Consider the following 25484-nt stretch of genomic DNA (forward strand, 5'->3'; position numbering starts at 1 on the left):
TTTTACCTACTACATTAGTTCTATGAAGGCAAAAACCATTTGTTTAGGTCACCACTCTATACTCAGCTCCTAGCACAGGATGTGACATACAATTATCTGTTGAAGGCATGAATTGAATAGTTACTCACCACCTATGTGTGGGACACTGAGGTACGGGCTATGAGTCATGGCTTCTCATATGCAATCTGTCAGCACATCCTGTCCAGTTACCTTCAAAACATATCCAGAGTCCAACCCCTTTTCGCCACTTCCACTTTAACACCCAAGGTTAAGTCACTCTCATCTCTCACTTGAATTGACCAGATCCTATCTTGTCTCCCTGTTTTCACACTTACTGTTGGCCCCTTCAGGCTATTTTCAATAAATCAGTTGGAGTGATACACTTACAATGCTTATTTTTCAGCAAGAAAGGAACACACATTACCAATGCAGCAACACCATGGTAGGAATCAGGAGACCTGACTTCTAGTTCATATTTCAGTCTATATTCCAGCTCTACGACTTTGATCAAGCTACTGAACTACTCTTGACCTCTATTTCCTCAACTGCAAAATCAGGGATTTGGACCACATGTTGTTAGTATGCCTCATAGAACAACAACTTTCCATGATCATAATTTAAAAATGAATGGAAAACCAGTTAATGATCACCAATGGAGACCTAATTATTGATGTTTTAGGAAATATTATATGTATACCTGTAATCAGTGTTAGTCTTAACATTGAATGCTAGATTATTCATTGAAAATCACTTAGTTTATGTTTGAATTCCACCATGTATGGAAATAACTTATCACCAGCCATATTAGATACAGCTATTTTGGGGTGCCTGATTGATGTGTACAATTAACATAGATTTGCACTTGAGACAGAGGCAGAAAGTTCTAACAGGTGAAAAGCAGAACTAGGGCAGCTCCTACTGCTGACACTTCTGTTTGACAGAAACTGTTGAAATCTAGGTGTCAGAGAAATAAGAGTAGGCTTGCCTGTCTTTTGTGACAAAGAAATGTTTATAACCAGAAAAAATGGAGAGGACCAGATTTGCTACCTGCAGGCTAATGAATGACAAGGAAATAAACTATATGTAAAATAAATAGACAAATAAATAATATAGAAAGAATCACCTCTAATAGAGATGCATGAAACCCAAGAATCTCAAATGAAGTCACAGTTACGGTATGATTGATGATTCTGTCAGCAATGATGTGACTGAATCATATTTACTGAAAAACTTTTCTGGTGTGGACTTAATGGTTTTGTTTGTAAAAGAATCTGAAATCAAACAGTTTTTTCTGATTACTTTAACTTTATTTTTAGGTTGATTTCTCTGATACAACATACATATTTTCTCATTATGAAAGTCTGTGTCAGTATAATTTGTTCCAAGAATGCTAGCTTTTATCTAAATATCTTTATCATATTAATACTACATTTGTCAAAGTCTTATTCTGAGATTTTTGTGCTTATATAATAGACAAGCTCTCCAACACAACTACTTCAAATGTTTCCACATCTTGTAGTTTTAATAGTTTTCTTGATTTACAGACTTTTTTCATAACAAATATTTTTCAAAGACTACTGTATAAAAATAGAAGTTTAAAAAGTTTTCAAAAGTCACTATATGCAATTTATTTTATAATAAAATAATTGAGATATATAATTCAGACTGTTCCTTTTAATACTGAACTATATAGTAAAACATGATTTTAAGACTAAAAAAAGGAAAATTGGTTTTATCTAACAGAAAGGGAAAAAGAACTTGATGGGGAGATATTTTAACTTCTGCACTTGTAGCAGGAATCAAATCATCATTATGCTGTCAATTTAGATGGCATTTTTTCATAGTCCTCTCTGCAGTGCTACACTTGTCTTGTAAATGAGAAAACCGAGTAGGAGAAAGAAAGCAACTTATGCAATCTCAGATATAAAAAAAATAAATTTCTGGAGGGCTTGATGTTTGCTGCCACTTCCTCAGAACTGGTTACCTCAAATGCACCTAGATTACATTTTGCTTGTTCTCAGCCCACTGGTGAGGACATTTTGGTAGTATTGTTGTTGGAGGAAAAGTATACTATTTGTGCACTATCATAGTGCCAGACACTGAATCAGATCTTTACATATACTGTCACCACACAGAGCCAAAGCTTTTACCCAATTATAAAAATATATATGATGGAAGGTATAAAGAAATAGAAAATACAATATCAAAAAACATTCTATAGCAAATGAAGAAGTGTATTTCATATGGCTGTTTCTTGTAATAACCATATGATAAAAATTGAGGACATTATTTTAAAATGCGACTAAGTGAAGAAGATTCAACATTTGGCTAAGATGTATTTCTCAATATATGCTTTGGTAAATTAAAACAAGTAGGCTGTGGAGATGATACTCTCATAGAGGTAGGCTACACTCTTGAATCCACTCTAGATTTATGACAATTTATTATTTTAATTTTACCACTGAACCTCATACATACAATCAGTAGAGAAATTTTCAAAGCAGGTTTTACACAGTAAACACTGATAATGGCCACAGAGAAGGAAACCTCAGTTTGGTAGTTTCCTATTGCATCAATTTAGCTAAGCTGGAAGGAACCATGTGTTTTAGAATTCTTTTGTCTATATGGTTCTAGTTTAGGGTTGGCCACTACGTAAATTTGTGTCAGTTTTGGAGAATACAAGCAAAGCAGCAGCCCTTATGCTCCGAAGGTCAGGGCAAGGTGTCAGTCACTGCTGCAGCTGATACACATTGTTTTACTTTTCTGTTGGCTTGCCTTACTGGTGTGAGTGCAATAGCCAGGTCTACAATTCCTTCAGCTCCAATCGGATCTCCTCCTTAAGCACCTGAGTATTGGACCATGAACCTGTGAATCTCCATGGAGAAGGGTACCAGCTTCTTGTTGAAGGTGGAGGAAATGCTCTGGTTTGTGCTCATGGGTTCTAGTTTGTCTTGTTCTTCCTCACTTCATGTGCAGATTTTCTTCCCAACCACTGGCTCTGCTGAGGCATCTTTGCCAGCTCCTTAACTGAATAAGATCTAGCCCTTTATTCCATGCCACTTAGAGATTCTAGTTCCCTGACTGAACTTCAACGGATATACTCATTAATGCCCAAAAAGAAATGCATTGTATTTTAGTCCTAGAAGGCTTCCTGATTTGCTCATCAGGAGATAAATTCCCTTACATGCAGATTAACTAATTTTCTTTCTATATGAAGTTAAGAATAGTTACTATGTGCTCAGCACAGTGGAAAGAATTTTATATACAATGTATGATTTAATTCTGAAAAAAAAAACAGGTAAGTAGTCTTATTCCCTTTTTGCCTACGAGAAACTGAGGTTCAGAAATGTGCCTAGGTTCTTATAGCTGATTTAAATAAATAGCTGACTTAAATATACAGCTCACATTTTATAACTACAATAATATCCTTGGGCATCTGAATTTTAAAAAAGGCAATTCTCTTCTTAATGCTGAACTCTTATCTGGAGACTATCAGACACAAGAACCATTATGTCTTAGGACCACTCCAGATTTATGAAAATAAAAGAAACCATGGGAAGACAACTTATTCTCCTGTTTACTATGGCAGGAAAGTTTACACTAATTTACCTAAAATCAGTCACATATAAAGAACATGGGTTTGAAACACTGATCTATTTCTCAGCATTTCAGGTTGTTCTGGATTGAAGTCTATTAGGATCCTGTTCCTAAATTACCCTGATATTTGTAGAGATGTTAAGAGACAGATTTAGCAATATCATTTAGAACTGAGACTCTAGGTTGAGCTTATGCACTTTGGCCCATTGCCAAATGCTGTCAGAGTCAAAACCAGTGAAAAATCCATAATGGCTGCAAACAATTTAACATAGTTCTTAGAAAATTTATCTTTAAAAAACTAGAATCTAACAGTAACAAATTATTGTACCTTAATGTCATTTATTAAGAGGAAACCGGATAATTTTAGTATATACAGAAAATCATTATATCCATAGTTTTGTGGAAGCTGAGAGTGCTGAAACCATCAAGGGGGTAATATTAATAAGTTGTGGGAATTAAGTGAAGAAGATAATTTGGTACAGGTTACGACCTTCAATCAGAATAGGCTTTAAAGAATTCTAGGGGTAAGATAATTCTACTTGTAGTTTTATTAAATTCGAGATATTTGATTAAATGAGTTATGGTGGCAAGGTAATATGAGTAGGGTGATTATGGGAGCAAAAAAAAGCCAATTGCCTACAAAATTTGAGGACGTTTTCTGAGGCTATAAAGCTAGGAGACAAACATCTACAACATAAAAGGGAATGGGGCTTCTTTATGCTCTCTGATCAAAGCAACTAAAAAGGCAGGTATGTCCCCAAATAGTTTTTAATTACTGAACTTACCAACCAAGCCAAGAGTCTGTTATTGGAATTTATGTATCTTTTCCCTAAAGGCAAAAAAGGAATTAAAAATAAGACTTAAATTTAGTAATTTTATAATTCAATTCTTCTGCATCATGTTTTACATGGTGCCTCACTAATTAAGCCAAATTTAGTGTTTTGCTTCCTGGCAGTCATTTTCTATCCAGAACTAGCAGACTGAGACCCACATTTGTTCAAATGTGAAGCTGAAAGGGCTGGCTTCAGTTTATCAGTAATCTGGTTTATACAGGGAGCAAAAATCTTTCTCAAGAGTGAGGGCATATTTGTGAATCTTTTTGTTTGTTTAATGTTCAAATTTTAAAACTTAAAAATTGAGGAAATAAAAATTTCTAAACATTTAAACAACATTTTCAAAATTAATAAAATTGATGAATTTAATCAGTATCTTAGGAATTCCATTAAGTTACAAGTCTTGTACATCAAATCTCTCATAGGCTTCCAACACTTTAAAAGCAGCACAGAACATAACAATGAAAGCAAAATTGGTTATTCCCACACTCAATCAATACAAAAATATTAGTACTGTGGTTTCGCTTCTTTTGTTTTAAAGTATTTCTGTATTGATATTTTGGAAATTTTCATAGTTAATTAAATTTCTTTAATAGTTATGTAACTATTCAGATATATTTCATTTTGGGCGAGTTTTGGCAGTTTGTATGTTTTGAGGAATTGGTCCATTTCATCTGAACTGATAAACTTACACGCACAGAGTTGTATTTCTTTAGTATTCTTTTAATGTCTATGAGGGTTGTAGTGATATTGCCTCTTTTATTCTTGATATTGGTCATTTGAGTCTTCTCTCCTTTTTCCCTTTATCAGTCTTGCTAGATGTTCATCAATTTTTTAAATTAAAAAGCTCCATAGCTTTTGGTTTGATTTTACCTATTGTTTCTCTGTTTTCAACTTCACTGAATTCTGTTATCTTTATTAAATCTTCCTTCTACTTTTTTTTTTTTGTTCTTTTTCTAATTTCTTGAGGTAGGGGCTGAGATTATCGACATCTTTCTTCTTTTCTCATATAAGCATTTAGTGCTATAAATTTCCTCTAAGCATATGTTTTTATTTTCACTCAGTTTCATTTTCCTTTATACTTCCTTTAATCTATGGATTATTTAGAAGTATGTTCTTTAATTTCCAAGTGGCTGGAGATTTACTTGTTATCTTTTTGTTATTGATGTCTAGTTTGATTTCATTATAATCAGGGAATATATTTTGTATTATTTCAAGTTCTTTTAAAGTTAAGGTTTGTTTTTTGACTCAAGATCTTTTCTATTCTGATGAGTATCTCATGCACGTCTGAAAATAATGTGTATTCCGCTGTTGTTGGGTGTCAGAAACTGCTGGTGGATAGTCATTCAGTACTTCTGTACCCTTGCTGGTGTTTTGTTTAGTGGCTCTATGAATTACTGAGAGATGGATGTTGAAGACCCCAACCTTAATTGTAAATCTTTCAATCTGTCCTTTCAGTTCTGGGAGATTTTGCTTCTACTGTTTGAATCTCTGTTATATGGTGCATATATGTTTAAGATTGTCATGTCTTTTTAGTGAATTGAACCTCTTTATGCCTGTTGTGGTGGAGGAAGAGAAGCATGACTTTTTTCATGGTTTCTGCCTTGAGAAGAGGCAGGTATTGTTAAAGTATTTCTGTCATGTTGGGCTAAAGAGAGTCCATTGGCTGAAGAGAGAAGGCTTTTTGAGGGGCTGTATTTTGTCTGTGCCTACTGATGTTTTCAGGTTGCAGGCTTTTATAGCACCCAGGCCAGGTATACAGGAGGCAAGTAAAAAAGCCTGGGAATTCACAGCACTTCCTTGGGTCTAGAGGTCCCTAGCCTGTCTGCCTTCTTTTTTTTTTTTTTTTTGCACCTTTCAGAGTCTTCTGGTAGATGAGTTAATGTATTTTCTCCAGGTAATTTTTGGTTGTGAGTAGCAAGAAAAATAAAATAAAATGTTTGTACTCCATCTTATCTGGGACTGAAAGTTTATATTTATGAATTTTTAAACCTTCAAAGAGTAATTCTACTATTAAATCCTCTAGTCTGGCCAGTTCTAAGTATACCAGTTTGTGGTGAATGAGAATATGGGGGTATGGGAGGAGTACTGATAGTTGATTTTAAAAAAAAAAACAAAAACAATAAACCTTCCTAAATATGAAAGCAAAAAGAACCAATTATATAAATAAGTCAGAAGTACAAGTGAACTAATTTTTTTGTGGACTAGCTTTCACCAAAACTGTTTCATATTTATAACCAAGTAAAGCCAATATTTTTTTTCTTCTTCTTTTAACTATATATCTGTATCTAGGCAGTGGGTTTCCACATTTTTTGACTGTGGTTCCCTGAGACAGGCCAACAGATCCCTTGGGTCTATCTCTTTATCTCTACTTTTCAATGAAAAAAGTAACTAGGTATACCAATAGACTATTACTGTATAAGTACTGTTGGATATGCATGATTTACAGTATCATTCTTGAAAAATTATAGGTAAATATGAATCACTACATACTAGAGGGTAAAGCAAGCAACCTAAAACAAACTAAAATTGATAGTGATGAAGTCTAATGATAACTTATAATGAAAATAAACAGCAGCTAAAAACTATAGGTTACTTTTTAAAAAATCTCAATGATGTATCAATATAGCATTCTTCCTGAAAACCATAGAAAACTGTGCAATATGAACATGACTGCATTGTCAGGGCTACATGGGAACCAGGCGGATATGGTTTGGCTGTGTCCCCACCCAAATCTCATCTTGAATTGTACCCCACATGTGATGGGAGGGACCCAGTGGGAAGTAATTGAAGCATGGGGGCAGTTATCTCCATGATGTTCTCATGATAGTGAGTTCTCATAAGATTTGATGGTTTTATAAAGGGCTTTCCCCTCCCCTTCACTCTTGGCTGTCACCATGTGAAGAAAGACATATTTGCTTCTCCTTCTGCCATGATTGTAAGTTTCCTGGGGCCTCCCCAGCCCTGTGGAACTGTGAGTCAATTAAATCTCTTTCCTTTATAATTACCGAGTCTTGGGTATGTCTTTATTAGCAGTGTGAGAACGAACTAATACAGTAAATTGGTACCAGTAGAGTGGGGTGCTGATATAAAGATACCCAAAAATGTGGAAGTGACTTTGGAACTGGGTCACAGGCAGAGGTTGGAACAGTTTAGAAGACTCGGAAGAAGATAAGAAAATATGGGAAAGTTTGGAACTTCCTAGACACTTGTTGAATGGCTTTGACCAAAATGCTGATAGTGATATGTACAATGAAGTCCAGGCTGAGGTGGTCTCAGATGAAGATGAGAAACTTGTGGGGAACTGGAGCAAAGGTGACTCTTGCTGTGCTTTAGCAAAGAGACTGGTGGCATTTTTCCCCTGCCCTAGAGATCTGTGGAGCTTTGAACTTGAAAGAGATGATTTAGGATATCTGGTGGAAAAAATTTCTAAGAGCAAGGTGTTCAAGAGGAAGCAGACGATAAAAGTTTGGAAAAGTTACAGCCTGACAGTGCAATAGAAAAGAAAAACCCATTTTCTGGGGAGAAATTCAAGCCTGCTGCAGAAATTTGCATGAGTCACAAGGAGCCGAATGTTAATCACCAAAACAATGGGGAAAACGTCTCCAGGCGATGTCAGAGACCTTCATGGCAGCCCCTCATGTCACAGGCTGGGAGGCTTAGGAGGAAAAAATGGTTTTGTGGGCCAGGCTCAGGATCCCTCTGCTGTGTGCAGCCTAGGGACTTGGTGCCCTGCATCTCAGCCACTCTAGCCATGGCTAAAAGGGACCAAGGTATAGCTTGGGCTGTGGCTTCAGAGGGTGCAAGCCCCAAGCCTTGGTAGCTTCCATGTGGTGTTGAGCCTGCATGTGCACAGAAGTCAAGAAATGAGGTTTGGAAACCTCTGCCTGTATTTCAGAGGATGTATGGAAATGCTTGGGTGTCTAGGCAGAAGTTTGCTGCAGGGGTGGAGCCCTCATTGAGAACCTCTGCTAGGACAGTGCAGAAGGGAAATGTGGGTTCAGAGCCCCCACACAGTCTCCACTGGGGCACTGCCTAGTAGAGCTATGAGAAGAGGGCCACCATTCTCCAGACCCCAGAATGGCAGATCTACCAACAGCTTGCACTGTGCTCCTGGAAAAGCTGCAAGCACTCAATGCCAGTCCATGAAAGCAGTCAGGAGGGGGGCTGTACCCTGCAAAGCCACAGGGGCAGAATTGCCCAATGCTGTGGGACCCCACCTCTTGCATCAGTGTGACCTGGATGTGAGACATGGAGTCAAAGGAGATCATTTTGGAGCTTTAAGATTTGACTGCTCTGCTGGATTTCAGACTTGCATGTGGCCTGTAGCCCCTTCGTTCTGGCCAATTTCTCCCATTTGGAATAGGTGTATTTACCTAATGCCTGTGCCCCCATTTTATCTAGGCAATAACTAACTTGCTTTTGATTCTACAGGGTCCTAGGCAGAAGGGACTTGCCTTGTCTCAGATAAGACTTTGGGCTTGGACTTTTGAGTTAATGCTGGAATGAGTTAAGACTTTGGGGGACTGTTGGGAAGTTATCATTCTGTTTTGAAATGTAAGGACATGAAATTTAGGAGGGGCTGAGGGTGTAATGATATGGTTTGGCTGTGTTCCCACCCAAATCTCATCTTGAATTATAGTTCCCACAATCCCCATGTATTATAGGAGGGTCCCAGTAGGAGGTAATTGAATCATGGGAGTGGTTACCTCCGTGCTGTTCTCATGATAGTGATTTATCACGAGAGCTGATGGCTTTATAAGGGGCTTCCCCTCTCCCACTTTGCTCTGCACTTTTCCTTGCTGTTGCCATGTGAAGAAGGATGTGTTTGCTTCCTCTTCTGCCATGATTGTAAGTTTCCTGAGGCCTCCCCAGCCCTGTGGAACTGTGAGTCAATTAAACCTCTTTCCTTTATAAATTACCCAGTCTTGGGTATGTCCTTATAGCAGTGTAAGAATGAATTAAAACACAGGTATACTGAAAAAATACTAAATTAGAAGATTCAATAAATTCTATGAATATATTATTTTATGATTATTCCATTTGTAACCTTTTAAACTCATTTAGTAGGTTACTAGTAAGCAATATCTAGTCACAAGTGAAAATGGAAGTCTGTGATGTGTTATTTGCCCATAAGAATCAAAGAAAGGACTGTCACTTCTGGGTCAGACCTCAGTCATCAGAGCCGTTTGCCAAGGATGGCCTGTATTTTGGGAATCACTGCTGTAGGGAAGCAGACCACTGGGAAACACTTTTCATAGTGCAGACTGTTCCCATGTAGGGCTTTGCAAATGCTATTATGAAACATTTTAGAAATAATAAAGTCATCCATAGGAATCAGAGAATATACAAATGAATATGATAATATTTAGTGTACTGTTATACTCCACCATGTCTAAATGTACCTTGATTGGGAGAAACATCATGTCATTCTGTACTACAGCTGTCTTCTGGGTGAATAAAGTCAAAACGGAGAGAATTGGTTGTTATAAATAAGTGTTGGCTTAGAGGTGGCTTCTTTGCCACTAAAATAACTGATCTCTTCTTTTAATTACTTTTATCCTGAAAGAATGCAGCTAAGTCAGGCAGCCATTAGACAAACCAACCTTTATAACTTCAGGTAAATTTAATTATGAATGTTTATATGTTAATAATATCACAGATTTTCCATTATTGTGATAATAATAGCTCTGTCTTCCCTAATAGATGATAAAATCCTTATGAGCAGAAATGGCTTTAGTCACAGAAAGGTGTGAATTTTGGAGTCAGGCTGCTTGGACTCATTTCTAAACTCTGCTATTTTCTAGCTCTTTAAGGTAAGCTCTGTGTTCCAGTTCCTTTCAGTTCTGCAGAATAGAAATAATGATATCAACCTCATAGGATCATTTTGAAGATTCCAAGAGATACTGTATTTAAGTTCTTAGCATAGGAGCTTAGTAAGTAATCAGTAAATGTTAGCTATTAGTAATATTAGCAGTGGAAATATTATAGGGATACCTCCTTTTACTGTGTTTCAATTTATTCTTTGAAGATTGCAATTGTTACCAATGGAAGGTTCTGGCAATCTTGTGCTGAATGAGTCTATTGGTACAATTTTTCCAATAGCCTGTGCTCATTTCATGTCTCTGTATCATATTTTGGTAATTCTCACAATATTTAAAACTTTTTCATTATTATTATATCTGTTATGGTGATCTGTGATCAGTGATCATTGATGTTACTACTGTAATTATTTTGGGATACCATGAACAACAGTACACTAAATAACACATTTTCAATATAGATGAAACAGCCTTATAGTGGAAGATGATGCTATCTAGGACTTTCATAGTTAGAGAGGAGAAGTCAATGCCTTGCTTCAAAGCTTCGAAAGACAGGCTGACACAGAAGAAAACAGAAGAAAGTTTAAGTGGTCTGGATAGAAGATCAAAACCAGCTACAACATTCCCTTACACCACAGCCTAATCCAGGGCAAGGCCCTAACTCTCTTCAATTCTATGAAGGCTAAGAGAGGTAAGGAAGCTGCAGAAGCAAAGTTGGAAGCTAGCAGAGGTTGGTTCCTGAGGATTAAAGAAAGAAGCCATGTAAAACAATAGACTTAAAAAATGTTGTGTCTGTTTTTACTGTTCTACCAATGGGCTGTTCTCCCATCCCTTTTCCTCTCCTCAGGCTTCTCTATTCCCTGAGAAACAACAGCATTAAAATTAGGCCAATTAATTAACCCTACAATGGCCTCTAAGTGTTCAAGTGAAAGGAAGAGTCACATATCTCTCACTTTAAATCAATGCTAGAAATGATTAAGCTTAGTGAGGAAGGCATGTCAAAAGCCAAGATACACCGAAAGCAAGGCCTCTAATACAAAATGATAGGAAAATGAAACAGCCTTATTGCTGATACGGAGAAAGTTTGAGTGGTCTGGATAGAAGATCAAACCAGCCATAACATTCCCTTAAACCAAAGCCTAATCCAGAGCAAGGCCCTAACTCTCTTCAATTCTATGAAGGATCAGAGAGGTAAGGAAGCTACAGAAGAAAAGTTGGAAGCTAGCAGAGGCTGGTTTATGAGGTTTAAGAAAAGAAGCCATCTCCATAACAAAAAAGTGCAAGGTGAAGTTAAAAGTGGTGATGGAGAAGCTGCAGCAAGTTATCCAGAAGATCTAGCTAAGATCATTGATGAAGATGGCTACACTAAACAACAGAATTTTCAGTACAGATGAAACACCTTACAGTGGAAGAAGCTGCCATCTAGGACTTTCATAGCTTGAGAGAAGTCAATGCTTAGATTCAAACCATAAAACAGGCTGACTCTCTTGTTAGGGGCTAATGGAGCTGATGACTTTAACTTGAAGCCAATGCTCATTTACCATTCTGAAAATCCTAGGGCCCTTGAGAATGATGCTAAATTAACTCTGCCTGTACTTCATAAATAAAGCCTGGAAAACAGCACATCTATTTATAGCATGGTTTTCTGAATATTTTAAGCCTATAATTGGAACCTGCTGCTCAGAAAAAAAGATTCCTTTCAAAATATTACTGCTCATTGACAATGTACCTGGTCAACCAAGAGCTCTGTTGGAGATGTACAAGGTTAATGTTGTTTTCATGTTTGCTAATATACCAGCCATTCAGCTGCCCATGGATCATGGAGTAATTTCAAATTTCAAGTCTTATTATTTAAGAAATACATTTTGTGAGGCTATAGCTGCCATAGATAGTGATTCCTCTGATGGATCTGGGCAAGTGAAAACCTTGTCGAAAGAATTCACTATTCTAGATTCCATTAAGAACATTTGTGATTCACGGGACGAGGTCAAAATATCAAGATTAACAAGAATTTAGAAGAAATTGGATCCAACCCTCCTGGATGACTTTGAGGGGTTCAAAACTTTAGTGGAGGAAGTCACTGCAGATGTTGTGGAAATAACAAGAGAACTAGAATTGGAAGTACAGCCTGACCCCAATTTTGAATGAAGTTCTACTGTGGGTATAATGCTGTTAAACAGCATCTCATGCTGCTAATAAATCTTTTGTGAAAGGAAGAGTAAATCGATAGAGCAAACTTTGTCATTTTGTTTTAAGAAATTGTCATAACCACCCCAACTTTCAGCTACCACCACCCTGATTAGTCAGCAGACATCAACATTGAGGCAAAACCCTCCACCAGCAAAAAACAAAAAACAAAAAACAAAAAACCACACATGCACAATAATAATAACTTGCCGAAGGCTCACGTAATCATTAGCATATTTTAGCAATATTTTCTAATTAAGTTATGTACATTGTTTTTTAGACATAATGCTCTTGTGCACTTAGCAGACGACAGTATAGCATAAACATAACTATTATATGCACTGGGAACCTAAAAAATCTTGTGTGACTTGGTTTATTGTAATATTCACTTTATTGTGGTTGTCTGGAACTGAACATGCATTATGTCTGAGATATGCCTGTATTAGTTTTTGTATATACCACTGCACTTAGACTGGGATTTACACATGGCTGCCACTACTACAACTTGTTAGGTTTCTGTTAAATTATGGTATTTTTTGAGGGGCAATATAGTATGCTAAGAGCCAGACTTCAAATGTTCAAATCCTAGCTCTACCACATAACTACCTAATTAATCCATGTGCCTCAGCTTTCTAGTCTGTAAAATGAGGATAACACCAGCAACTGAGCTTCCTCACAGCATTATGAGATTTAAATAAGATAGTATTTGTAATCAGAATAGTATTTTCATAATATTTACTTGCTAAATTTTAAAAAATAAAAATGTTTTTTAACAGTTCTACCCCCTCTTCCCTCCATCAAAAAGAGCCACAAAACCTCACAAATTGGCCAGAGTGGCTGAAAGTACTTATCAGACATAAAACAATTGAATGTTTGCCATTATATCCTAAAAAAACAAAGACAGGCCACCCAAATGTTTGAATGTCATGAAAGGAATTATCCAGATTTTTGAATACATACTAAAAGTCTGTTTTTAATCATCCAAAATTACATCAATATTCAGTTTATGAAAGTATACCTACATACTGCTTGAATCTATAATCCAATTTTACTTGTTCTGGCATCTCAGGCATGTAGACTTAAAATAAATGACTATTATTATTATCACTACTATTTTTGGAGACAGTGTCTCACTCTGCAACCCAGGCTGGAGTGCAGTGGTGCAAACATGGCTCACTGTAGCCTAGACCTTCCAGGCTCCAGCGATTCTCTTGCCTTAGTCCCCCAAGTCACTGGGACTATAGGTGCATGCTACCACATCCAGCTAATTTTTGTATTTTTTGTAGAGATGGGGTTTTGCCATGTTGTCCAGGTTGGTCTCAAACTCCTGAGCTCAGGCAATCCACCCGCCTTGGCCTCCCAAAGTGCTGGGATTACAGGCATGAGCCACCATGCTCGGCCTAAGTAATTATTTTGTATATGAATTTAGTTTAGCAGCTTTAACGTGAGAGCAAGTTGTCATATGCACATTATATTGGGGAAAAATAAGTCACACAAGATTTAAAGATGAGATTTAGAATAATTCAGCTATTCTTTAAAGACTTTTCTTACCAAATCTGAATTTCACACACACACACACACACACCACACAAACTTCTGTCTGCCTTTTCTTCATGTACTCTCAGGTTAGATGAGGGTTTTGGCAGCTAACAGCTTCCACATTTTCAGACAGAATCAGTAAGTAGGTAAAATAAAGTTATGCTCTTTTGAAAAATGTCATAACATGCTTGGCTGATGGGCATATTGGGACCTTTGTAATGAGATGGCAGGGAAAGGAAGCAAGCAAGAATTAGCTGGAACTGAAGTTTTCAGCTGGAGTGAAGGAGGTAGGGTAGGGAATGTGAGGCAGCTAACCCTGTTGCACTGTTGGCCCCTGTGGGGTTGGCTTAGGAGATGGAGGGGGCTTTTTTTGCAGGTTGAAGACACTGAGAAAGTCACTGAAGTTCCTGTCAAATTTACTCACTCACTCATTAATTCACTTACTCATACCATTTTTATTGAGCGCTTATAAGGTACTACATTTGTACTAGGTGCTGAAATATAGTACTGAACAAAATGGAGAAATTGTCCCTGCTTATCATCATGAACATGGGCATACCTGTCCTACCATGTACAGGAGAGAAAGACACTAAGCAGATGTTCACATAAATATATCATTAAAAATCCCAACAAAGGTTTTGAAGAAAAACTACTGGATGATAAGAGAAAATAGGAGAACTGATTTATTTCAGAGGCTAGTGGTCAGGGAAGATCTCCTTGTGATTTCAGGTTAAGATAGGCAGGAATTCTTGAGAGAAAAAAGAGATAAAAGCATTCTCCGTAGCAGGAATAGCATGTTGAAAAGGAAAGTGGTGGCAAAGAGCTGGTCAATGACTAGGGTAGCTACAGCACTGTGAATACTTTCCTTTTAAATAAATTTAAGAAAAATATATATAAACTAGAATATCAGATATGTGGAATTAATAAAACACATATTTTATAATCCCATACACTTCTAAATCTTCATAATAAGATAATGAGTTGAACCCTGAAGCCAAACAATATTTGTCTTGCTTTGTGTATTTTCACTGGGCTGTTTTCCACAACAGAACAGTGAAGATTATACTCTAGGTGTGCTTATAAGGCATACTATATACATGCATGCACACACCCCTTTACTTTGCTGTTTAAGGGGGTTTGATGATGATATTATCTTGCTATTAAATTCATACTAAATTTTCTCTAACTTTTAACTCAAAATCTTTAGATTACATAGAGCTAGTATTACAGCAGAGATAGAAGCCCATGAAATGCAATACTCAACCTTCATAGTCCTCTTCCACTTAAGTCCTATTCCATTAAACATGGCCATGTTATCCAAAAGAGCAACTGGCAAAAATGAAGATCAGTGGTTCATCATGAAAGCGATTAGATTACAGATTGATACTGACATTGTGTTTTCAGGAAAATTTACCATAAGAAAAAAGCCTTTCATTTTTAAATAAACGTATATAAACAGGTAAAAATAAAGCAGAAATTCCTGTGAAATATAAAAAGTTATTATTTAAGTATATGTTGTTTTGTCTCCAAGGTCCAAGCATTGTTAACTGTAATATTCTGTTGTCCCAGCAATAGATCAAGCTAAATAACTATTTGTGTTTTATAACAGCGGCAGCTCAGTATGCTTCCCCTAACTTGATAAATAGTAACATAAAGTAAAATACAATTTTGGATAGAAATCAATCCAGGCACTGAAAACATTATTAACATCAACATATGAGGACACATGTTTTTTTAAGTCAAGCTTTTCAAAATGCACTCATTTATTCATTAAAGCACAAATTCCTCTGTATATGGCATGTGTACCATGCACGAAGCAATAGGATAGAGTGCGGAAAGACCCCTGGAGTAGGTGATTTGGGTTCTAGTCCTGACTATAGTACTTACATTTTTTTTGCAACACAGCTTTTGTAAATCATTTCTGAGTTTGGGTTTTGTTATTTGCACATTGGGTTGTTGTGAAGTTCAAAAGACATATTAAATGTGGAAACTCCCTTGCTAACTGTGAAAGCACTAAATAAGTGCAAGGTGAGATCCTCAAGGGAACTCAAGAGCCTAGTAAAAACCCCACCGATTAGAGTTCTCTCTTTTAGAACATTGGTTATAGATATCCAACATGCACTTGGGGGTTAGCGATATTTTCTTCTTCTAAACCTAAGAAATGAGTTAGGAAGTACCCAGCCCTCTACTCTGGAATTGGTGTATCAGCATTACAGGGGAAGATCTCCCCCAAAGTTAACAATATTCCTTACTCTATCCTGGTCCTCTGTCAAAAATTAGTTGAGATAGATGTCATCTATCTGGGAAATACCATGTTACAGATCCAAGACATACAATAAAAACAGGAGGCAAAAGTGGACTCTGATTTCTCTCTTAGAATAAATTTCTAGAGGTGAAGTTAGTAGACCAGATTCTTGATATACATAACTAAATAATGTCCTTCAGAGAGGTGGTAACAATTTATACTCCTCAAAAATATTCGCAATATTCCTGATTACCAGTTTGGCTCACCTTTTACTGTCTTTCCTAATTTAATACCTCATAATTCACAAGACTTAACTACTTTCCTTCCCCACACAGTGTAACATCTGTCAGGATACGCATGACAGAATGGAACAGGCTGAGTATTTAAATGTGCCTTCAATGGCTCACTACTCTCAGGATAAATCCAAATTTTTAATAATTTGTACACTCTGAGTCAAAGTGATGGTCTCTTCTTCCTTCTCTAGGTTCATCTCTCACTACCAACTACCCTCTCGAATAGGCCATCTGTCCCTCATCTTCAAACTTTTGTTCAGGGTATTACTTATGACTGGAACACCAGATTCTAGAAGAAGCTCAGTGCTCATACAGCTCTTCTGAATAGTGGTAATAACAAAAGTGGTCCCCTTTCAAACAACTAAGAGTGCTGATTTCAGGGTGACTCTGAATGTTTAGGGAAAAAAAAAATAATTCAATAGATCAGTCATTCAATGGAGCAGATTCTGACACAGGCACTAGTGTCTTAGAAAGAGACTTGAGAGTATGTAACTGGGGAGAAGGGAGGATAAAGAATGAGGCACCTAGGAGTGCTAATGACACTACAGTCCAAATAAAAACAATTTTCTACACTCTAGTTTTATGAAAGAGCTATAGAATAAGTAGATGATTTAAGAGATTTGCTCAGAGAAACAACTCAATTGTAAGTTATTAAATCTTTCACATTTTGAATGCCTAGATGGTATACCTTCTACAGCAGAAGCAGATTAAATTTTTTTTGATATTTTAAGCATTAAGCACAGTAATTCAAATTACTTAAAAACTTGCAGTCCATGTTTTTCAAGGGCTCCTAGTAAGAAGCTATAGTTCCAGTGACACAACAAACTCCTTTTGACCAAAATGGTTTAAAATGCATAATTTCGTGGATTGAATGTTCTTGCTGACATGATTCTCAGCCTCCACATGGCCATTATCCTAGTTTCTCATCATCCATATGGCCTGGACTTAATGGCCCTGCTTTTGATCTCTCAAATGATGCTCTGCACTAGAGAGATTCAACAGGCCGATTTGATCATGCAAGTTCCCAGTTCAAAATTATTCAATAGCTCTTTATTACTGCAGGAAAGAACCTAAGTACTTTATCATACAATTCCTGATCTAACCTTTACCTGTGTCTCCAGGCCCATCTACTACCCCTTCCTCATGCCACTTCCTCCAATTGTTAATAAACCAGCAATTATAAGCCACACGAAATCCTAGGAACATGCCACATTCTTACACATTTTTAGTGTACCTGCATATGCCTTCGCACTAAAATACTGCTACTTATATTTTATTCTTCATTCAAATGCTCCCCACTCTGAAGCCTTTTCTCACTTCCCCTAAAGACTAAGGCTCTATTTCTCCTATGTTCATCTTCTACTTTCTGCACCCACCCATTACAACAGTTAAGTTATACTGGGACTCTCAGCATGTCTTTCTCCCCATATAATGGTGTGTCATGTCTTCCCATTTTACCTCTAGCTCTCCTCTTCATGTCTAGCAGATAATAGATGCTCATTTTTCAAATGGAATCATGACTATATTAAAACTGTATCTTTAATGTTGAATTTTGCAGCTATCTGTGCATTGCATAGTATCACACTGATGATTAATCAGCTATTTATTATTGTTCTCCATCAATTTTGTGCATATTAAGTTATGCCATTAAAAATCCAACATGCCATAACTATGGACTCATTGAACACATAAACTTAGGAAAATAATCAATTACCCATCATTTTTTTAAGGGTATAAACTTTAAAGTTAGGCTCTTTTGTGAAAATCTAGTAAAAGGATAAAAATAACCTAGACTTTACCCAAAAGAGTCACTTGCCAGTCTCTCAACAAAAACTGTATCAAAGAGTCTTTGAAATTTTACTTACATGGTATAGTGTGGTCTCTGGCACAGGAGTGCCCATGATGTCTTGTCTCAGTGCATCCATTTGTAAACTAGGTAGCAATGAATAGTGAGTTGGGCTATTACTCTTATCACCCTTCTTTTTTGACTTCTTCCCTGTGTCCTTTTTGCTGTTTCTCTGAAACATGTATTCTTCTTGAGCAATCTTTTCATTGCTCATATACCGAAGTAGAGAGTTTTCTATATAAAAAGAGATAAATACACCAATGTAAATACACAAATACACCAAATTTACCATTCTTTCTCAATTGTGCTATTATTAGGTTGGTGCAAAAATAACTGCGGTTTTCCCATCCCTTTTAATCGCAAGAACCGCAATTACTTTTGCCCCAACCTAATATATTTCATTTCAGAACTTTAACTTGATTTAATTTATAAAATATGTAGTGAAATACGATATATCTTAATTATTTGGTATGATAAGACAATTAAAAGTAGACAGTCGATAGATTATTTATCCAAGTTTTAGCTTTGGACCAACTACATTAGAATCATCTCTGGAACTTGAATCAGAAGTTCTAGGTGTGTGGCTTATAAAATTTGTAACAAGCTCCCTCATGGGGATTTTGCCAAAGCCTGATAACAAACACCGGCCTGTGGTATGCAAGGTAGCATGCCTGGAGAAGTTGAGGCCCACACTGAGAACCAGTAGTCAGGAAATTTCGTTCAGGAATTCTATGCTTAAATTGGTAGTCAGCACTTAGTACTTCACATGGTCCCCCTCCCCACCAACAAAAGTCACTAAAATATGAAGTCTCAAAACAGTGACTCTGAGATAGCATGCGATAAGCATTTCTCTTTTGTATTTTTCTTGATTTATTCTATAGAACAAATGAGATTAGAAATTGAAGATTGGAAAATGGAGTGAATACACAGATATAAAGGAATCTGTCAATTTCTGTATTTATCAACATTTTCAGAAATGCTCACTCCATAAAACAAGTATTAAGAAGACTAATGAACCAGATATTCATGCTTGCTTTTCCATATGGTCTGCGGATCTGTGCAGTAATAAAATAAATTCTGTAAACTGGCTAGAAGTAACAAGAAAACGGGTCAAACATATCATGAAGGAAGCTTAGTGAACTTACATTCTATGAATAGTTTTTTGTTTTGATTTGTTTTATTTTCCACCTATGACCTTACAGCTCTCTACTGCAGAAAGTGGAAGTAGCAGCATGACCCACTGGACCCACCATACCCACACTTGATCAAATCCTATTTAGTAGGGAAACTTTCAGTTGCTTTCTATTGCTTATCTCTATAGCAGGATAAGTGAACATAAAAACTTACTTTTGGTAGATCCTTCAAGAGTAGCCCACCCCCATGTAAGAAGATAACTCTGAACAGCAAACAGAACAGGAAAAAAAAAAGCAAAGTTTTTTTTTTTTTTTTTTTTTTTTCCTTCTATTTCTACATGGTTTTTGTTAGAAGTCACTGGCCCGGTTTCCATTAGTTTTTAACCCATGTGCTTCAATGCTCATTTTTAGGTTGATTCCATACAAAATTGGTGAGGTTGCATTGCAGACTGATGAGGACTGATGATAAACTCTTCCTATTCACTGAACCTATTTTATGCAGTTTCACACTTCCGACCTTGTGTTTCAAATATTAACTTTCAAGTAACAATCAGATATTTACTTTTAACACCGTACTTATGTGCCTGGAATCCCTTAGTAGGCATTCAGAGACAATATCTGTTTAATAATGGGTCAAGATAGTCCAATGTTGGTCTTACTTGGTTTTGTTGCATAATAAAGTCAATGATAGAATAAGTTTTCCACTGAAGCCATAACAATCTATTTATAGAACATTTAAATTTGCTTATTGTTCAAACAACCCAGCCTACACTGAAATTCTAGAACACTTACCTCTTCTACTATCTCTCTTCATCTTATTTGGATCTTCATAGTCCCCCACCCAATTATATTCCACTGGCATAGATATAGGTCGTAGCTTGCCTAAACACAGAGAACAAAGTTCACATCACATTGTTTTTCTTCCCCATGTCTGCTCAAACTTACACTGATTTTTAGCTAAGGTCTACCAAACACACTCACTCTTATGCAACATTATGGTTGGCATTTGTGTAGATGGAGAAAATGTGTTTTGAGCCAGAAGGTGAAACTGCCTATTGGCCAGGTGATAAAGCAAACTTAAGATACTTTTTATAAATAATAATTAATAGCCTAGGTTAGCTCTCTCAGGAACCCCAGACTTTTTAAGGGTATAGTTTTTTTTTTTTTTTTTAACAAAGAAGATAATCATATAAGTGATTTTACTCAGTAACTGGATCTCTATCTTATTTCCTAGTGCCCAAGTGTCTATATCTTGATAGCCAACCTCCAAGATGGTAGCTTTCTGTGTTTAACCTGACTACCAGTCATTAACCCACTGTTTCATGTTGGAACACCACAAGAATAACTTTATATCTTTGCTGCTTCCTATCTCCTATCACCATACATTTTGGACACCACCATGTCTCAAAAATATGGTTAGATTCTCTTTCATGTCCTATAGCTGAGTCTGCTGCTAAGCATCTCTTTTGCTACAGTAAGCCTGTCCAGTATATAGATCCAAGTAATCACAGCTTTGGTTTGTCCCATTTCCCCCTGGGTCTGTATCCTTACTAAACAGCATTTCACTTCAGCAAGGAGAACTCATGGCAAATACTTCAATAATAACTTTTATTTTGGTGAGGCTGCAGTATATTATTTCTGTTCCACTTGAAATTCCTGAAGCCTAAAACAGCCAAAGAAAATAATTCAAAAGTTTTAACAGGATACCTAGCACAATGCCTGGCATGAAATAGTTGCTTACTGAATTTCTAGTGAATGAAAAGCAGAGACTCACACAGGACTGGATCGTACAAATAATAATGGTTATTATGATTATGATAATAGTACAAACATTTATATGTCATTTGCCATATAGCACATAGTAACAGTTTTATAAGGATTAAATTGTTTACTCTTGATAATTCAGAGAAATATACTATCATTATCCTCATTTTAACTGATGAGGAAACTAAGGTTATATAACTTGCCGAAGGACATATACTTGTTAAGTACATAGTATCAGGATTCAAACCCAGGCACTCACACTTACTTCTGTCATAATTCTTGGTGACTTCAATATTCACCCTCTGAGAGTCTGGTCTTTCAGTTTCTTGAGGTTCTCTCTCACACTCATTCCTATGGTCATATGCTTAGTCTCATCAGCAAAGGCTGCAATCCCTTTAAATATCCAACTTACCAACTACCACCTTTTGTATTTCTAGCACACTACCTACAGTACTCCAAGTCCAACAATTCTTCCTCGTTTAATGTATTAATACCTATCATACTACTTTTCAGTAACTATCAGTCACCTTCTGTCCCTGAAACTTCCCTCCTTGTCCAGCTAAATTTTATGATTATTATAATCATTCAATATGTTTTAAAAAATTCTGTTAGGAGAATTCTAATTCTGTTCTTAAGGAAAATGTATCAATCTTATGGCTTCTTATTGTTAACACTGATACAGTTTAGTCTGTTTTGCTAAGCTCTTTTAAAAGATTAACTAGACATGATAAAATTATTAATGAGCCAAAAATGTAGTATTTAATGGCTTCCTTTTAAGGTATGCAAACAACTTTGTAAATGATCACCTAATATTCCAAATTCTCCATCAGTATATCTCTGCTCTTTTACACAGAGGGAATTTGAGTGAGATGATCTGAGGCAGGATAGGTAGTCAAGGAAGTAAACATGTCCTCACACGACGACCATACAGTTAACACAATAAGCCCCAGCATTCACACTGTAGTCCAGCTCATTCAAACACAGCTATCTACAGTAGGGAATTTCCCCTGCAGGGAGCACATGCATTTTGATTACACCTGTCCTCAGACTGACCCTTTGCTCATTATAATAGTAAACAACACACCCCTGGACAGAGATTTAAGATGCTAATGAGACATGCAATGTATGAACAAGCATGTACAGCTACTGTGCATGTGCACCCAGAGGACCACCAAGATTATGCTTACTAGCAACACCTCTTCCCATTCCTTTATGAATAATTATGTAAGACTCTCATAAAGGGAGTCTCCCTAGTGCCAGTATTGGTGGTCTCATCCTTAGGAGCAGCTCGCCCTGAATCCTCTCTCAGGGTGTACTGTCTATTCTGTACCTAACTTTCATAACATTCTTTGTCCTTTGCAATAAATTGCTCTATGCTACATCTCCTTTGCTGTGGGTCTCTCATTTAAATTCTTTTAAGCTAAGAAGAACCGAAGTCTCACAACAGCCATCTACAGATCCAGGTCAATATTCTGCCCATCGAAAGTAGGGTAAGGGTTTGAGGGAAGGTCTCCTTTTGTTATGTCTATTCCCACCACTTTGCATAATCAGTCCTCCAGATTTTCAATGTTATGAAGGTTGTATTTTCAAAATATCTACAATTTATTTCTTTAGGATCTGGTTTTAAAAATAAACTCTACTTCAGCATGGGCACTGAAACTGAAGCAATTAACAGCTCTAGCACTGTTTTTACATGTCACCAAAAAATCCTTTGAAAAGTGAAAATCCAATATACAAGCAGTTAATTGTTTTACTTGCTCTATATGTTATATATATTAAAAAGCTAGTTAGATATTTTTTGAAAATTGGTTGTTTGGAATCAAACATATATGCACAAAAACAACAAAAAGAAACATACTTCACACACAGAATATGAAATACATAATTGTATTCATTGTATTTTGTGTCATCTCTGAAATTCTAATGGAGCTAAGTCATTGAAGAATGTAATTAAGCCCTTGATATGTCTGGTTATATAATTAGCCATAGAAACAATTATGCAGAAGATTTTTAACACTGACTTTTCCGGGGATGACTTTTTTTTTAAACAGAATTATACTGTATACTACTAATGCACAATTGAAGGAAAACATACTAAATTAGAAAAAAATTGAGAGAAAAAGCTTTACTGACATTTACTTTTGGAGAACATCAAGGTTTTGCTTTTATTAGTTATAAAACTATAGATTCAGCAATGCAAATAAAAATAAGTATTTTTTAAAATAAAGTATATTATTGATTTAGGTAGAACAAATAATGTTGCTTATAAGTACTGATTTTTAATTGTCCTAAAATATTGAAGTAGACTTAATAAAGCAGTTAAACCAGTAACATAAGGTAACATTCTTGTAAAAATATCAGTCCATGGCAGATTGAAAAATAGACCATGGCTTAAATTATTTCTAATTCCAAATATACAGATCATTGATTACAGCTTGAAAATATGTTTGCTACTACATGTATATACAGCAGCATTTTAATTTCACAGGACAGCAAAGTTCAAATGGAAAGATAACTTTATGATTCAATGTTTTAGTGCTGTTGGTAAAAAACAAGTGAAACAAAACACCAAAGGTAAGAGTACTATAAGCATTATAGACTTAAATCAAATATACACTATTATTAATACATGCAAAATATTTTTATACTCATATGACTTTGTAAGGCTTTAATACAAAGCCTTACAACGGATTGGTTGTATCCATTGGTTTACAATGGATTGGTTTAATAAAATTAAATACATCTGACCCATTCCTGTGTAAATGTACATAAATAAAACACAAATCTCTGAAAAGTAATCTGGAAAAGTTTAAGACATGTCTTTACATAGTAATACTTATATTGGTTTTTGAAGTTGTAAAGTTAAAATGACTAATTCATGATAAGAATAATAACAGCAAAGAATATAATCAAGAAAATGAGGATTAGAGCCCATTTAACAATTTTTGCTGACCACTTCTTAATGTTTTATTCCTTTAAGTATAAAGCATGTATTAATTGCAGAGTTCATTTGGCATCCTATCATAAGCCTTGTGATACCACTGTGCTAGTGCCTCATAATATAACCATTATTTTATTTGGTTTTTAATATCTGTTGCACATCTAGAGTTTTTTAATTGGTGCCTCCATAGAGGCAGGAATTTTGTGCTGTATTTCTTACTGTATTCTAATAAATGTGGTAAAGGTAAAAGATAAATATTTTTATAGAGGCACACAGAAAAAAAGATAAATATTTTTTGGATTTTGTCTGAATTTTATTATGATATTAATGGCAAGCAGCTTTTTAAGAATTATGGGCTATATTCAGCTGCAAGTAAGCAAATGGAACACAAAACACAATTTTAAGAATATAGACAATGATGAAGTGCTATATAATGATATATCCTAATTACTGTATTTTAATTCAAAATTGCTATGCTTGAATGTTACTGTACAACATTGCTTGAAAATAAACTAATTTTTACCTCAGATAACAAAGCATTTTAGGTGATATCACAAATGCTACAATCCCCTTTGGCAGAGTTAACTGCTCACTCTGTTGGGCTCCCTAAGCTTTTTCCTGGTGCCTTTAGCATATATACAATACTTATTATGCTGTATTGTGACATTAGGGAGATCTCAAACTACTGGGTTGCTCATTGGATCCTATTCCCTCTGACCTACTCAAGGGCATGCCTTGAGCAATCCTCCCTTCTTTCTCCTGCATCATCAACTTTTCTCTTTCTACTCAGTCATTCCTATTAGCATATAAACATGCTGTAATTTCTCCAATTGTTTTTAAAAAAGTAACTCTCCTCACCCCACAAACCTCTACCCAGCTACCACCTTATTTTTTGTTCCCCTTTACAGAAAACCTTGTAGAAAGCTTCTTTATATTTGTAGCCCCCAATTCTTCTCCTCCTCTTCTCTCTTGAATCTTCTCTGATTAAGCTCTTGCCCCCACTATTCCATCAAAACTGCTATTGTCAAAGTTTTTAGGGCCCCCATATTGCTAAATCCAATAGACAATTCTCAGAGTCCTTGACTTTTCTGATGTATCTGTAACATTAGCACCGATTATTACTCCTTCCTTGAAACACTTTCCTTACCCGGCACCCTAGGACTCTGTCTTCTGGTTTTCCTCTCTTCTTATCATAAATTCACATGCATCCTTCAGAGCTAAGCAAAAATGTCATTTCCTTAGGGATACAATCCTTGGCCTCTCATTCTAGGTCAGGATTCTCTG

General features: G+C 36.1%; 1 protein-coding gene across 8 annotated transcripts in view; it reads right to left on the bottom strand.

Annotated features, from left to right (window-relative positions):
• LOC105478211 (connector enhancer of kinase suppressor of Ras 2) overlaps positions 1–25484 on the bottom strand; it is a 288198-nt gene that overhangs the window by 71940 nt on the left and 190774 nt on the right. For 4 of the 8 annotated variants that reach the window (XM_011735340.3, XM_024791677.2, XM_071088811.1 and 1 more), the window contains 2 exons: positions 20288–20377; positions 18382–18596 (listed from right to left, as the gene is read on the bottom strand). In XM_011735340.3, coding sequence (XP_011733642.1) covers positions 18382–18596; positions 20288–20377 — 305 coding nt within the window. The remainder of the gene's footprint in view (positions 1–18381; positions 18597–20287; positions 20378–25484) is intronic. The other 4 variants (XM_011735341.3, XM_024791678.2, XM_071088812.1 and 1 more) reach the window with 1 other exon arrangement.

Source organism: Macaca nemestrina, chromosome X, assembly GCF_043159975.1.
Source record: "Macaca nemestrina isolate mMacNem1 chromosome X, mMacNem.hap1, whole genome shotgun sequence".
Taxonomy (NCBI): domain Eukaryota; kingdom Metazoa; phylum Chordata; class Mammalia; order Primates; family Cercopithecidae; genus Macaca; species Macaca nemestrina.